Here is a 13,327-nt window from a genome sequence, read left to right as displayed (position 1 = left end):
GCCAAACCCATACCCCTTTAAAACCCCTCTTAACAAAAATAGCAAATAAGCAAATAAAGCAATTAACAGCTTCTCTCCCTCTTCCTTCCCACCCTCCCACTCCCTTCTTCTCCCTCTATTTATATCCTTCCCTCATACCAATTCAAGTTTTACTCCTCTCTCTCTCTCTCTCTCTCTCTCTCTCTCTCTCTCTCTCAATCTCTAAACCATTTACACTTTCTTTCTGATTTCCCCCCCCCCCATCCAATGGGCACTTCTCAAATCCATAATTACCTCTATCTTATATATCTTGCTCAGCTCTCTCTCTCTCTCTCTCTCTCTCTCTCTCTCTCTCTCTCTCTCAACATTTATGGGTTATGTTTTGTTTTACAGATATTGGATTAAAAAGTGGAGTTGAAGCACTAGGTATCAACTATGGTCAAGTTGGCAACAATCTCCCCCCACCAGAGAAAGTCCTTTCCCTATTAAGCTCCCTTAAGGTCACCAAAGCAAGAATCTACGACACAAATCCACAAATCCTCACCGCATTTGCCAACTCCGGCGTTGAACTCATCGTCACCGTTGAAAACGAGATGCTCCAAGTGGTGATGGACCCACAACAAGCCCTTCAATGGGTGACCACCCACATTAAACCCTACTTCCCTGCAACAAAAATCACTGGCATCGCCGTCGGCAATGAGATCTTCACGACAGATGACTCGTCATTAATGGCTAATGTAGTCCCTGCCATGATCAGCATCCATGGAGCTCTAGTTCAGCTAGGGTTAGACTCATACATCCATGTCTCAACAGCCAATTCCCTAGCAGTACTAGCCAACTCCTTTCCGCCGTCTTCCGGCAGCTTTCAAAGTGACCTTTCCGGCATTATGACACAATTCTTGCAGTTCTTGTGGAACACCAAGGCACCCTTTTGGATCAATGCATACCCTTTTTTTGCTTACAAGGATGACCCATCTAGGATACCCTTAGATTATGTACTCTTCAACCCTAACCAAGGAATGGTTGATCCTTACACTAAGTTACACTATGATAACATGTTATATGCACAGGTTGATGCAGTGATTTTTGCCATATCAAAGATGGGTTTTGGAGGATTGGAAGTTAGGGTTTCAGAAACTGGGTGGCCTTCTAAAGGAGACCCAGGTGAGAATGCTGCAACCATGGAAAATGCAGCAATTTATAATAGTAATTTGATGAAAAGGCAGATGGAGAATGAAGGGACACCTTTGAGACCTAAGCAGACTCTTGAGGTTTATGTGTTTGCTCTGTTTAATGAGGACATGAAGCCAGGGCCAACATCAGAGAGGAATTATGGACTTTATCAACCTGATGGAACCGTGGCTTATAGGCTATCTGCCTTGTCAACTCCTGCTTCCATCTCTCTTACTTCCTCTGCTACTCCGGTAAGACCACGTCTTTTTCTTTTCTTTTATTTTTTGTCACCCAGGCTCACGGCTTAAAGAAAAATGGATTCTCGAAAGGTCTTTTAGAAAATATGAAAACCTTTATACGAGGGTATTTGTGAATCCAAAAATAAAGTGAATTATTTCATTTCTTTAGCTAGAAGTGTAGAAAAGTTCCTACAACCTAGGAAGCAGCAAAAAAAATTCTAAAAAAAAAGAAGATCAAAAATCAAAAATGTAATTGTACATAAGTTAAATTAAATTAGTTTTTTAGTGGCCGATGTTAGGGCTCCTAGCCATTGAATTGCCATTATGACTTGTTCTTTTTTTTTTTTTTTTCTATTTTAACATATTTTTAATTCATCAAAAAATAATAATAATAATTACTCATTGATGTAAAATTGTAGAGTATGAACATTAAAACCTACTGACAATATTTTTTTTTCTCCTTTCTTTTTATGGTATTATTGTGGACAGGCAAGAACAAGTGGATGTGAAAGCTTGAGATATTGGGGTTTTGTGTTCTTGTTGACAATCCAACTCCTAATGGGAATGAGACCACTCTAAGCAAATCATGGAGTGAGGGGGATGTAAATAGACATTCTATTGGCAAGGGAAATGGTTTCTCTAGTGGGACTTTTTTGCCCTTTTGAAGAAGCAAAGAGACTCTAAAGCCAGTTGAATTCAAGTACACTCAAGAAAATTTGACCCTCTTTTCACAATTAAACAGCCAGACACTACCCTTTGTAGAATTGGATATCTATTGTATGAGAATGGCTGCCTTACTTCCTCAGAGACAAGTGTCCTTCAATGCTGCAACCAGGTAATGGGCTAAGCGATGATAAAATATGAGGAGAGAGGGAAGGATATTTTGGTCATTTAATTGTAATATTCTTAGGTTTTATTTTCTATGTTGTTCATGGTAAGAGGCTTAGCCACTGAGAATAAACTTTAGTATGTGGATAGAGCAATCCTGATTGGTTGGGTGGAAAGCAATCCACTTTGAGACGTGGAATCCATAACAGTTCTGAATTCTCATACATGGTAGTGTGTGTTTCCATGTTTTCAGTAATTCTTGGTATATGTGCCTTTTTTATATTTTAAAGAATAGAAAAAGAAAATAAAAATAGAATCTAAGAGCAAAGGAGTTGATTGATTATTATTTTATTATTCATTAAAATTGATGATATACCAGACAAGATGAGGAGACAGAGGGAGAGAGAGGGCCAGCTTTATTCCCTGATCATAACCATTAGCATTGGCCAGTTTGATCCTTTTCCAAGGAACCTTTTCTTTCCATAAAGATGAGAGAAATCCAAGCTTGCTTGCCTCAACTCTCTTTTCTCTCTTCCTCCCTCCCAAAGAAAAATTTATTTTCCACTCTTCATGACCATGAAGAGAAACAGACGGAGCTCTGAAGCTGGTCCAGTCATTTCAACATCAACTAAAGAAACGTGGTGCACATGCTGACCACCATTTGGTTGGGTCCCATGCATTTTAGACTTAAGACTCAGAATCTACATGTAATATGCCTAATCTTCACCGTCCAAAGCAAAAGTAGAGAAAAAGGAGTGGAAAAAGAAGAGTCCAACGTGGGACACATCAGTCCTGTCCACCCAACCTACCTATACCACATGCATGCTGTGTATTTGTGTGTATGCGTGGCAAGAGAGAGAGAATATGGTTGTCAGAGGAAGTCTGTAGATGGAAGTATACCTTTTTTTTTTTTATAACTACTCTATCCTACTAAGCGCCGTTGGCCAATGGCCAGCCTACTGGGCACTTGTAGGGCCAATGGCCACTTATTCCTACACATACACCCAAACACCCAAAGCATATCACAGGTTTCAATCCCATGACCTCCTTCCTTGGACACCGGCTCTTCAAGTCGAAGCTGCCACCACTAGGCTATCTTAGTGTTCGTATACTCAAATCTCTATTTTTGCATCAGTTATGATTTCAACTTGTAGTCTTCCCTCTAGCATGTAAATGAGTTATGCTTCATGTTTGTGAGGAAAATGGTACAAACCTTTCAAATGAGATGGCAAACAATAAGCTCGTTTAGGTGGCAATTGTGTGCAAACACTTATGTTTACATTGAGGGTAGTTTTTACTTTTGGGTAATTAAGGTTTTTCTTTATTGTAATGCATCTTTTGTAAGGAAGTATGTGTGAGGGTTTATAATTTTTTCATCAGAATAATTAATGGAAGTTCTGATTTATCATTTGGCTTAAGATGTAGCTCATAATGGGTGAACCACATAAAATCACTATGTTTTGTGTGTAATTTCTTCTCATTTTTTTTTTGCCATCAGTATTCTGATGTTTTGTTAATCCCTAGCAGATTAATCTAGAATTTGAATGTGTACATAACCATATGAGCTAGCAGTAGACAGGAGTGAAGAGGGACAATGTTCACATTGGAGATGAATTCATTACTTAATCCATAAGCAGTAAATTTTCATTGATACCAAAAATAAATAAATAAAGAAGAAGAAGAAGAAGAGAGAGTTTGATGGATTAATGTTCATCAACTAATTTCTTCTCTTCTTTTCTCATTGAAAGTATTTTTGCAATGTGACAACTTTTAAATTTTAATGAAGTTATAAAATAGTCCACATAATTTGCCGATCCTGACCAAGTCAAACTCTCACTGATTTCAATTGAATCTGAGTGATTCTTCTCGATCGATTGATTCCAAAATGATTTTAACTGAAACAATTAGAGATTGATCTCATACCTAATATTGAGTTTTCAAACCTCAATTACCTAGGATGTTACATGCATGGGTTGGAAGGTGTCTGCATGAATCCAATCTTGGAGTCATGTAGTTATGATAGTTAATATGTAGTTTATTAAAAGTTATTACTTGTGGACGAAAGTGTAAGTTAGAGGAGAGGCTATATATAAAGAAGCAATTTTTTATGGTAAGGTACACATGAGATGAATGAAGAGAGACTTGTGAAATCCTTAAAACTATACAATGCGTAAGAGATTATGGCTTTCTCAATTAAGTCAAGAGATCAAGCTTCCTTCATAAAGCTAATAAATCTATCATATTTTCTTATTTTATCTCGTCTCTCATCTTATTTTCTCTCTTTCCTATCTTTTCTCCTCCACCTCTACCTCAGTCAGAAATGATAGGATTGGTCCCCCCAATGAGTATAGGTTGGAAATTTGGCATGATATGTTGACTAGCTTCTCTTCTCTCCTATTGCAAGCTAGCAATGATGAAGATGAGGACCAGAACCTTTTGGTGGTTTCATTTTAAGGTGATGAGGAGGTTAAGTGCTGTTCATTGTAGACCCAACTGCCCATACAACGGTAGAGCTTTAAATCCCCACTAACACCATTAAAATATAAAAACCCACTTCTTTCTCTCGCCTTGTCTTGCATCTTAAGCCTTTGGCATGTCTACATGCAGTAAAGGAGTCTAAGTATATACTTAGTTGCTATATAGGTAGCACTAGGTGAGAACCCTTACCATGAGCACATCCATTAATAACTAAATCCAGCATCACTGGAATGAGATAAAGTATTTTAAATGCATACAAAAGGTATGGCCACATAAGGAAGATAATAGAAAGGTAAAGAAAAGAGGTGGCCTAATAAGCCCACAGCCAAGTGTGTTTTGGTTTTTTTTTTTAACTCTTTTGATCTTTCAAAGGAAGGAACTAAGTGGGTTCAAACGATGCCTAGTCATATAGGAATAACAGAAAAAGAGACTTTGCCCATTCTTCACTGGTGCTTTTTGATCTTTAGCACTAAAGAAACTTTTGAGGATGCTTCTTATAAATTCAATCAATGCATGCAGATCATGAATGTTTGCTCCACCATACCGGCAAAGACTTCTTCTAATTATAGATTCCCCTTCTCTATAAGACTTACCATATTCCCTATGTCTATACTTTATCAAACCATAGGGTAGAGTATTATTCTTCTAGAGAGGGAAAGAGATCAAATCAAGAATGTTAAAGCAAACACCAAAAAAATGAAAATAAACAGCTAACAGATCCGCACAACACAGAGATTTAACAAGATTCACACCGGTGTGATGTACTACATCTTCAGATGAAAAAGAAGATGTTTCACTATGTAGAAGAGAGAGATTACACTCAAGCAACGATGAGAAAACTCATCTAGAAACCCTAATTCAAAAAACCCCCAAATTACAATGATAATGCTCAACAAAACAATAGTACTTTATATACTCCAAGTCACGAGTCGACCCATCGACTCACTGTCATAGATTTCAGAAAACTTCCTATTCTAGTCATCACCAAAATATGTCAAAGCGGGTCAATCTTCAAAACTAGTCAAGAATTCGAAACAAACTTAACAAAAATATATATATATATATATATATATATATATATATAGATTAGACTACAACAATTAACCTCTCCAATCCTTCTTCAAAGCTAAATATTTGTTGGGCTTAAGAACTTTAGTTTGGGTTGGCTGAAAGGAGCTGCACCCTGCCTGCCCAGTTGAGGTTGCAACACATCAAAAATCTTCAACTTAAGCACAAATCATAATCAAATGAGCTTCCACCTGATACCACTTAAGAACAAAGAGGCAAAGCAAGAGAGAGCTTCCACTCAGTTCTTTACTTGAGGTTGAATCATCCCCGTGATGTCAATCTTGCCCTTCTTGAAATAGACTATGCTTTCTTCTTCTCCCCTCCCCCCTCAACTAATTTAATGAGTTTATTATTTGGTTTGTTTTTCCTTGTAATGGGACTGAGCTTCTTACTGAGATTTCGAACATTTACCTGTCTTAGGTTCAGGGATCAAACAGGATGTCCACTCTTTCCTTCCTTTTTAATCTTTTGCTGACCAGATTGAAAAGGCCAACCTTAGTGGAAGACCAAAAAATAAATAAACATCAATTACAAAAGGTTTTGTGCAACGTGGTGCCTTCAACCGTTGGATGAGGAAGAGAGGATGCTGTGTTATTACACTTCTACCTCTCCCCCAATCCCCCATCTAATAGTTGTAAGGCACGACTGTACATAGACAGACATGCAAAAAAATTGAGTCCAAATGTTATTAAGAAATTATTCTTTACCGGAACTTTTTGGAATTCAGATCCTCTCCAAGTGGGGGTGGCTGGAGAGGGACCGGCACGACAAAAAATAGGAGAGAGAAATTGAAAACCCCTATTTCTTTCTACTGTTTTTTGTCTTGTTGGTCCTTCTCCAGCCACCCCAGGCCAGAGAGGATCTAAATCTAATTTTTGTGGATATTACATGAATATGATCCATAAATACTATCACATGAAAATGACAAATAATGAAGGAAAAAAAATCTTCACCCACAATTAAGGAAAGTAACAATCAACAAAGTCAGCCCCTCTATTGTTTGAAGCCGTTCATACTCCTCGGATTCCGATTCAAGGGAGATTAAGGTAGGGAATCTCTTCACCATTTGGTGAAGGGAAACTCGGTCCAATTATGAATATTTAATAGAACCTAACATTTTTCTACGAAATAAAATAGAACCTAGAATTTGACAATATTCTAATAAGAAACTAAATTGCTTAAATGGGGATGGGGAGGAATTCAGTCTCACGTCCAGTCAATTAAATGGACTGACTTGGGCCATATACTTCTTCGGAATCCATAAAAAAGAATGGACTGGACCTGAGTTTGCCTCAGCCTGGGCCATCTCCACTGAGGAGAGACCGTTGTTTTTGATATCCAGAGCACCCCTACTATCAGAAGTTTATCTTTTATATTTTTTTCATGAGTGGTTTAACAAACATGAATCAGAAACAACAGTTCTTCATACCTCCTGAATGATCTAAAGCACATTTTGGCAAGGGGTGTCAAGGAGATTTACAACATGAATCACACAGTAAAGAGAAGGGGAACTATTAGACAAAGTCGCAACGGAATTAATTAGAAGGCAAGGAACAGCATGGATACAACAACATTAGTGCAATAAACACTCTATTTGCAACAGGAACCCATTACCCAGCTGGTTACTGGAATTGAACCCAAGCCTCATAAAAAAAGATTCTGGAAGCAACTCCATTATTGACCTAGGATCTGCGACAACTAAACAATGCCAAATCCATCTGGTAATTGGGTTGTGATAAGGCCTAGTTTTAGCATATATCCAAGCCACCAGTCTTATTATAGAATATTGAATATGAATAGCCTGTTACATTAGCCAAACGAATGAGTTCTACGAAAATGATATGGATCTAAATGGAGGGGGGGGGGGGAATATAGTCGCCTGTCCTCATACTGGGCATACTTTGTTGCTAAGCTCACAGTAGGTCAGAGAGGCCTGGGACTTTCCTTCCTTTTATGGAAATAGGCTCTTTAAGGTGGTGGCGAGTGGCGACAAATGCCATATCCATCAGACAAAGGTGCATTACCATGAAAGGCTGAATGAAGAAACATTTCTAACAAATTTTGTAGAGGTATGAACAAGATGAAATTATATACAGCACCTTCTCCACACCATTATCCCTGATTTATCATTCATTTTGTATGCCTGCTATCTTAGACTTCTCTTTCTCACTGCTCTGTCTCAGTTTCCTTCTCTCTTGATCTTGAGTAAGTAAAATGTTTTGAAGCTGCTTCTGCAATTGTGCTATCAGTTGATAATTTGATTCCAAGCTTCTCTGCACATTCTCTTTCAAAACTAAAAGCTCATCCTTCTTTTTCTCTGCTGCAGCAATCTCTGAATTATCCAGAAATCCATTCTTGCCCTGAAGTTCTTGAAGCCTCAATTTGAGCTGAAAGAAAGTAGAACCAACCCCCAGGCAATGAGTTTTTCAAATTACTAGCATAATTATATCATATTGCACCGATAGATATACATGAAAACATTATATATCTCATTATGGCATTAATAATACATAGCATGCAAGCTAGGGCACCTTGCCTCCTCCTTGGGTTGCCTTATCAAAGAGATGGAACCATCCAAACTACTCAAGTCTACAAACTGTAAACATATAAGAGAAACCATAACAAATGAATTATACTGTGCGAAAAATCCCCATGTGAGAATCTAATATAAAACCCAATTACCCAAAAATATCCAATCAAATGTTGTCCTTTAAAAAACCTAGGACACCAGGTTCTTCTCTTATATATCTTCAGAAATAAGCCTCACACTCTTCCACTCCTTAAAGCAACCTAAAGGAAATTGCTTCATGCCGCCAACAAAGTAATGTAACCCCAAAACTGATGTGATTTTATAAGCATTAGCCCAAAAACATAATAAAGAAAAGCATTCATGTCCAAAGACTTGAAAGAATACGTCTCACTATTAAGCAGCGTGACAAGCATAGCTGGCATGACCAATAACGCAAGAAGAGAAATTCAGGGCCTCTCTATTTCTTTTGCTTGATGATCAATATCATGATAAAAATCTATCCAACCTTTCAAGACAATTATCATTTTCGAGAACAATTCTGAAATTGGTTTTTGGTATATTTGTTCTTCTTTTTTAGCTTTTATTCATCTTCTATCAATATCTGTATTGGTTAACCAAAACATACAGTTTCCAGTTGTATAATACATAAAGGTTGTTTTCAGTGCCATAGCATCCATTTCTAATATTCCGGTTCAATTTCCCTTAAGAAGGCTGTGATTGAAGAGATGTCACCCGTAGAACTTGGATGAAATGGAAATGTACTTTTATACAACACTATGAATCTATAATGTGCACCAGTGAAATTCATGGGAAAATGGTATTGTGTGAGAAACATGACTTTAACACCAAAACAAGCTTTATGGATATAACATAGACATCAAATCAGAGACAAGAGAATTCCGATGAATGAGTATCGTGAAATGATATGCTAAAGAATGAACGCATTTCTGAAAATGTTGGGCCAGTTGGGGTAGTTCAATCATATCATGAAAGGATATGTTGAGTATGTACTCTCTTTTTTCCTGGTATATTTTTCATTGGACCAAAATATCTTCTCACTCGTAAATTTTTTTTTTCTTTGTGTGAAACATTGCAGAGTTCTACAAATCTTTAGGAGGCTACTCTTGATAGTTTCTACTGAAACTTCAGATTTCATTGCAAATATTATGGTTCGTTGAAGTTTGGAAGTTATTTTTCTTAGGAATGATATGTAACAAAATCAGGTACCTATTATTTGTCATTTAAAGTCTATTCAATAAGGAAATTGAATGAGAAAACAAAATCTAGACCTTTTTATTATTTTGGTCTCACAGCTCAATCGCCATTTCTGTCTCCCAAGACTGCAAAATAACCTGCCGCAATGCCATCAGCTCTACTGCTTCCTTAGCTGCGACCTCAGAAGGTCACACATCTTTGAATTCCCACCTTTAAGTGCACTTTGGCTTTAAAAACCAGTAAGTGTTAGGATGTTCCTTCAGGGTGTATTAAGGATTTGTTTCTACTCTGCTATCTCATTTCACCTCTGCTATCTCACTTCACCATTTTTCTATACCGTAATATTTTATGATATGCATTAACATGTATTGAAAGGAGTCAAGTACTTGGCACTATCCTTCACACAGTGAGAAAGTCCCCTGTTTTTAAGAAATCAAAATAATTTTCTCTCTGCACCATTTAACAAAATCCCACACATGTATTTTCACATGCAAGTTTGCTAGTACAATATGGCTGAAGTTGACTAGATGGATTTAGTTACATGCAAGTGTGCAACAGATCCCAAATATATACAACCATGAGAAGCAACTTGGTGAAAGTTGAGGAAAGTCAATATAGGCAAGGGTAGAACAAGAGAAGTAAGGGGATTAAAATTCAAATAAGGAGAATACAAAATGATGACAACAACAACCTTCTTCACAGCCTACAATTTAACATAAGATATGGACCTGAGAGAGAGGAATTTGAGCAGCCAACCCAAACTAGTTGAAACTTGGGATAAGCCTTGGTCAAGTTGATGCACATAGGATAGTAAAGACAATCAATAGGGAAAGGAAAACCTCATCTCCAACAGTTTTTTCCTCTGCACCGTAATCAGTTGACTGAACCAAAGCCATATTCATTGTTTTATTAAAAGGCTATGAGGATTATAATGAAATACGAAAAACACTATATTATCGAAGTACAGAGAAAGCAGAGTTGAACTTTGTGATCTAGAAACTAAAAGGATTACATTGTAGGGTGTGCCACCCCAGCGAATGGCCCCATAGAAATGCCATTATTTCCTAATAAAAGAACATTTGTTATCTTTCTGCCTGAAGCATTTGCTCCTATTCTCAAGTAGAACTTCTTAGTACGTTACAGAACCACAAGAAATGGAACATGCACACGCACAGCTCTCCCTCTCATGCAGAATCTTGGAGAGAGATCACCTTCGCAAGAATCTTGGAGATATGACCAAACCAAGAAGGTGTTAAACACTAGCAGGTTCTACATTAATCTTGATCAGAAGACAGGACAATCTGTCTACAGACAAGCTAACAGTTTGAATTCACACTTTAGAGGAAGCTACTGAGCCTTATTTTCTAGCCTGTATGAAGGAAACAAAGAAAAGAAGCAAATATTTCATTGTCTCCGTTCAATATGCAGGTAATTAGAAATAGAAACATGACTCAATATTCAAGACAGGCTATAAGATCCGGGCACCTGAATCCATGCCAATAACTAAGTCATAGGAACAACTTAAAACATAAAAAACTTGTTTTCTGCAATATTAGCACCTTTTGCAACACGTGTCAAATTTTTATTTCTACTACAAAGATTTCTCTCAGATATACCTGTCCATAGGTCTTAAAAAAGTAGCAGCTATTCCTCATTCTCCAAAAAGAATCTAATCATCCATTTCTATTAACAAAACTTGCTAGCATCTCTTTCATCCTTGAATATCACTTCCTCCCATCATCTAATGCGTCAATTATATCCCATTCACACACGACAATAGAGTTTCAGAATGAAATTCCTTTCACAAATCATATCCTAAATATTAGTGGAGAAGCCTGAATTTCTATCTGAGTTGGTACCAGGAGCTTTGAGAAATAGGCCAACCAAGTGGATGCTAGCAAAAAATGGCGGTAGAAACCTGGGGCAGCAAAAAGCACTAAGGGGGAGAGAATTAGAAGGTGGAGATGGTGCGACTAAAGACAGACAAACACTCGGTTCTTCAGTAAATGAAATCTTCCATAACATAATCTCGAATTCTGCATTTTAGAGACACAAGTGGTAGGTTTCGTTTTCCACTACCACAAGTAGAGTTAGCATTGCTCTATTAAATTTTATCCAATCAACATTAGTCATTCTTCTTCTGCTTGATTAAAATGTTAAATACCTTTGTATGGTATTAGCACAATGGTAGAGAAATACTGGGAGCTGGAAGGAATATCGAACAGACTCCCTAACTGATCAGTGATTATCGGCCACTAGACAGACCTCTTGAATACGCGGGAAAAAAAAACAGATTACCACAGCAAATATGTACTTTTAAATATTTCCAATTTTCCATAGCAATCAAACAACTCATCCGAACCATATCAAAACTAGGAGATTCAAGCGTTACCTCACCTCTTCAAGTCTGCACCTCAGATCTTGCACTTGTTGACGTGATTCCAAAACGAATCTCTTCACTTGTCCCTTGAAATCTTCCATGTCACATCTCTTCATCGCATAAAACATTTCTTTCTCCTTCTCACAATCCTCGAGCTCCTCCACCTCAATCTTCAGATCCCTCAATTGTTGAAACGTCGACAGGTACTTGGCCTCCAAACTCGAGATCTCCGACCTGTGACCTAATATCTTGAAGTTCAATGCCGCGTTCCTCTGCTCAAGTATAAGGCATCGTTGTTCCATGGATCTGATGTTCAAAAGCTTCGATTCCAACAGCAGAGAGTTCTTGCTTTGAAGTTCTTTCTCCGCCTGAATTTGGTCACAAAATTTAGGGTTCTCTCGAAAGAAGAAGAAGAAGATTGAGGAGGTTCGGTAGATTTTTATCAAACCTGAAGGAGAAAGAGCCTTTGGTTTCTGGTTTCCTCCATCTGCTGAAGCCTCTCTTGGAAAGCGGATAATAGCGCCATAAGTGACAATAAGCCTCTGTTTCAGTTTGAGAGGAGTATTTTGAAGTCGAGAGTCTGGACGGTATATATACATAATACAAGCAACTCTAGCGGGAAATGAAAAAAGGATAAATTTTGTCACAGGTCCCTCACCTTTGCCACAATAACACCTGGCGTCCCATATTTTCTGAAAATACAAGCCATAGACCTAATTCTCAATGGCATCCATGGCTTCTTCTTTGATTGGAAAAGAAATAAATTTAAGGAAAAAATAACTTTGTTCATGAGTATGGCCTACGAAAATGCTCCTATATGTCTATCTCTCTTCTTTTTATGTGGAAATATTTTTCTATCTTTTTTTTTAAGGAGAGAGATAGACACAATGAGCACTAGCATAAATTGTGCTCCCAAACAAAGAACCACTTCTTGAAATTTAAATATATATATATATATATATAAATTAAAAAAAAAAAAAAAAGAAGGACAACATTAGAGTTCTCCCAAGTCATCACCCTCTTTTTTTTCTTTTTTTTGTTAAAGATCATTAAAGAAATATATTATTATTATTGAGGAAGATGATTCCCTGAAAAACAGTGTGGTCATTACACTAGCGCATGGGCTAATGAGAGCACTAATAGAAGCATTAACAGGGCAAGAATTCAGCCTTTCATGAGGGGTAGGGTGGTCATTTTCCCTCCCCCCCAATCGTGTATGGGCTTAGGAATCATGCTACTTTTTAACCCTCTTTTTCTCTATTATTATTATTATTATTATTATTATTATTATTATTATTATTATTATTATTATTATTATTAAATATAAAAAATATGTACATGTAGTATTAATGTCCAAACATTTCCAAACAAAAAAAAAAATTAAGTTGAAACCCTACCTTCAGCATGGCTATCAACAAAAACCACAAGCCAAACAAA

General features: G+C 37.2%; 2 protein-coding genes across 2 annotated transcripts; one reads left to right on the top strand and one right to left on the bottom strand.

Moving 5' to 3' along the window:
• Window positions 1-320: 320 nt before the first annotated feature.
• Window positions 321-2,475, top strand: LOC122094247 (glucan endo-1,3-beta-glucosidase 11-like). The gene is made up of 2 exons (XM_042664988.1): window positions 321-1,403; window positions 1,881-2,475. The coding sequence occupies exons 1-2, from the start codon at window positions 357-359 to the stop codon at window positions 1,968-1,970; spliced, it is 1,137 nt and encodes a 378-aa protein (XP_042520922.1). The 5' UTR covers window positions 321-356; the 3' UTR covers window positions 1,971-2,475.
• A 5,291-nt stretch (window positions 2,476-7,766) lies between these two features.
• On the bottom strand, window positions 7,767-12,497 carry LOC122093447 (rho-associated protein kinase 2). The gene is made up of 3 exons (XM_042663796.1): window positions 12,339-12,497; window positions 11,908-12,258; window positions 7,767-8,152 (listed from the first exon to the last, which is right to left on the bottom strand). The coding sequence occupies exons 1-3, from the start codon at window positions 12,414-12,416 to the stop codon at window positions 7,892-7,894; spliced, it is 690 nt and encodes a 229-aa protein (XP_042519730.1). The 5' UTR covers window positions 12,417-12,497; the 3' UTR covers window positions 7,767-7,891.
• Between the last annotated feature and the right edge of the window lie 830 nt (window positions 12,498-13,327).

This window comes from Macadamia integrifolia, chromosome 11 (genome assembly GCF_013358625.1).
Source record: "Macadamia integrifolia cultivar HAES 741 chromosome 11, SCU_Mint_v3, whole genome shotgun sequence".
In the NCBI taxonomy this organism is placed as follows: Eukaryota; Viridiplantae; Streptophyta; class Magnoliopsida; order Proteales; family Proteaceae; genus Macadamia; species Macadamia integrifolia.
Note: the sequence above shows the minus strand (reverse complement) of the source record. Positions and strands in the feature narration are given on the sequence as shown.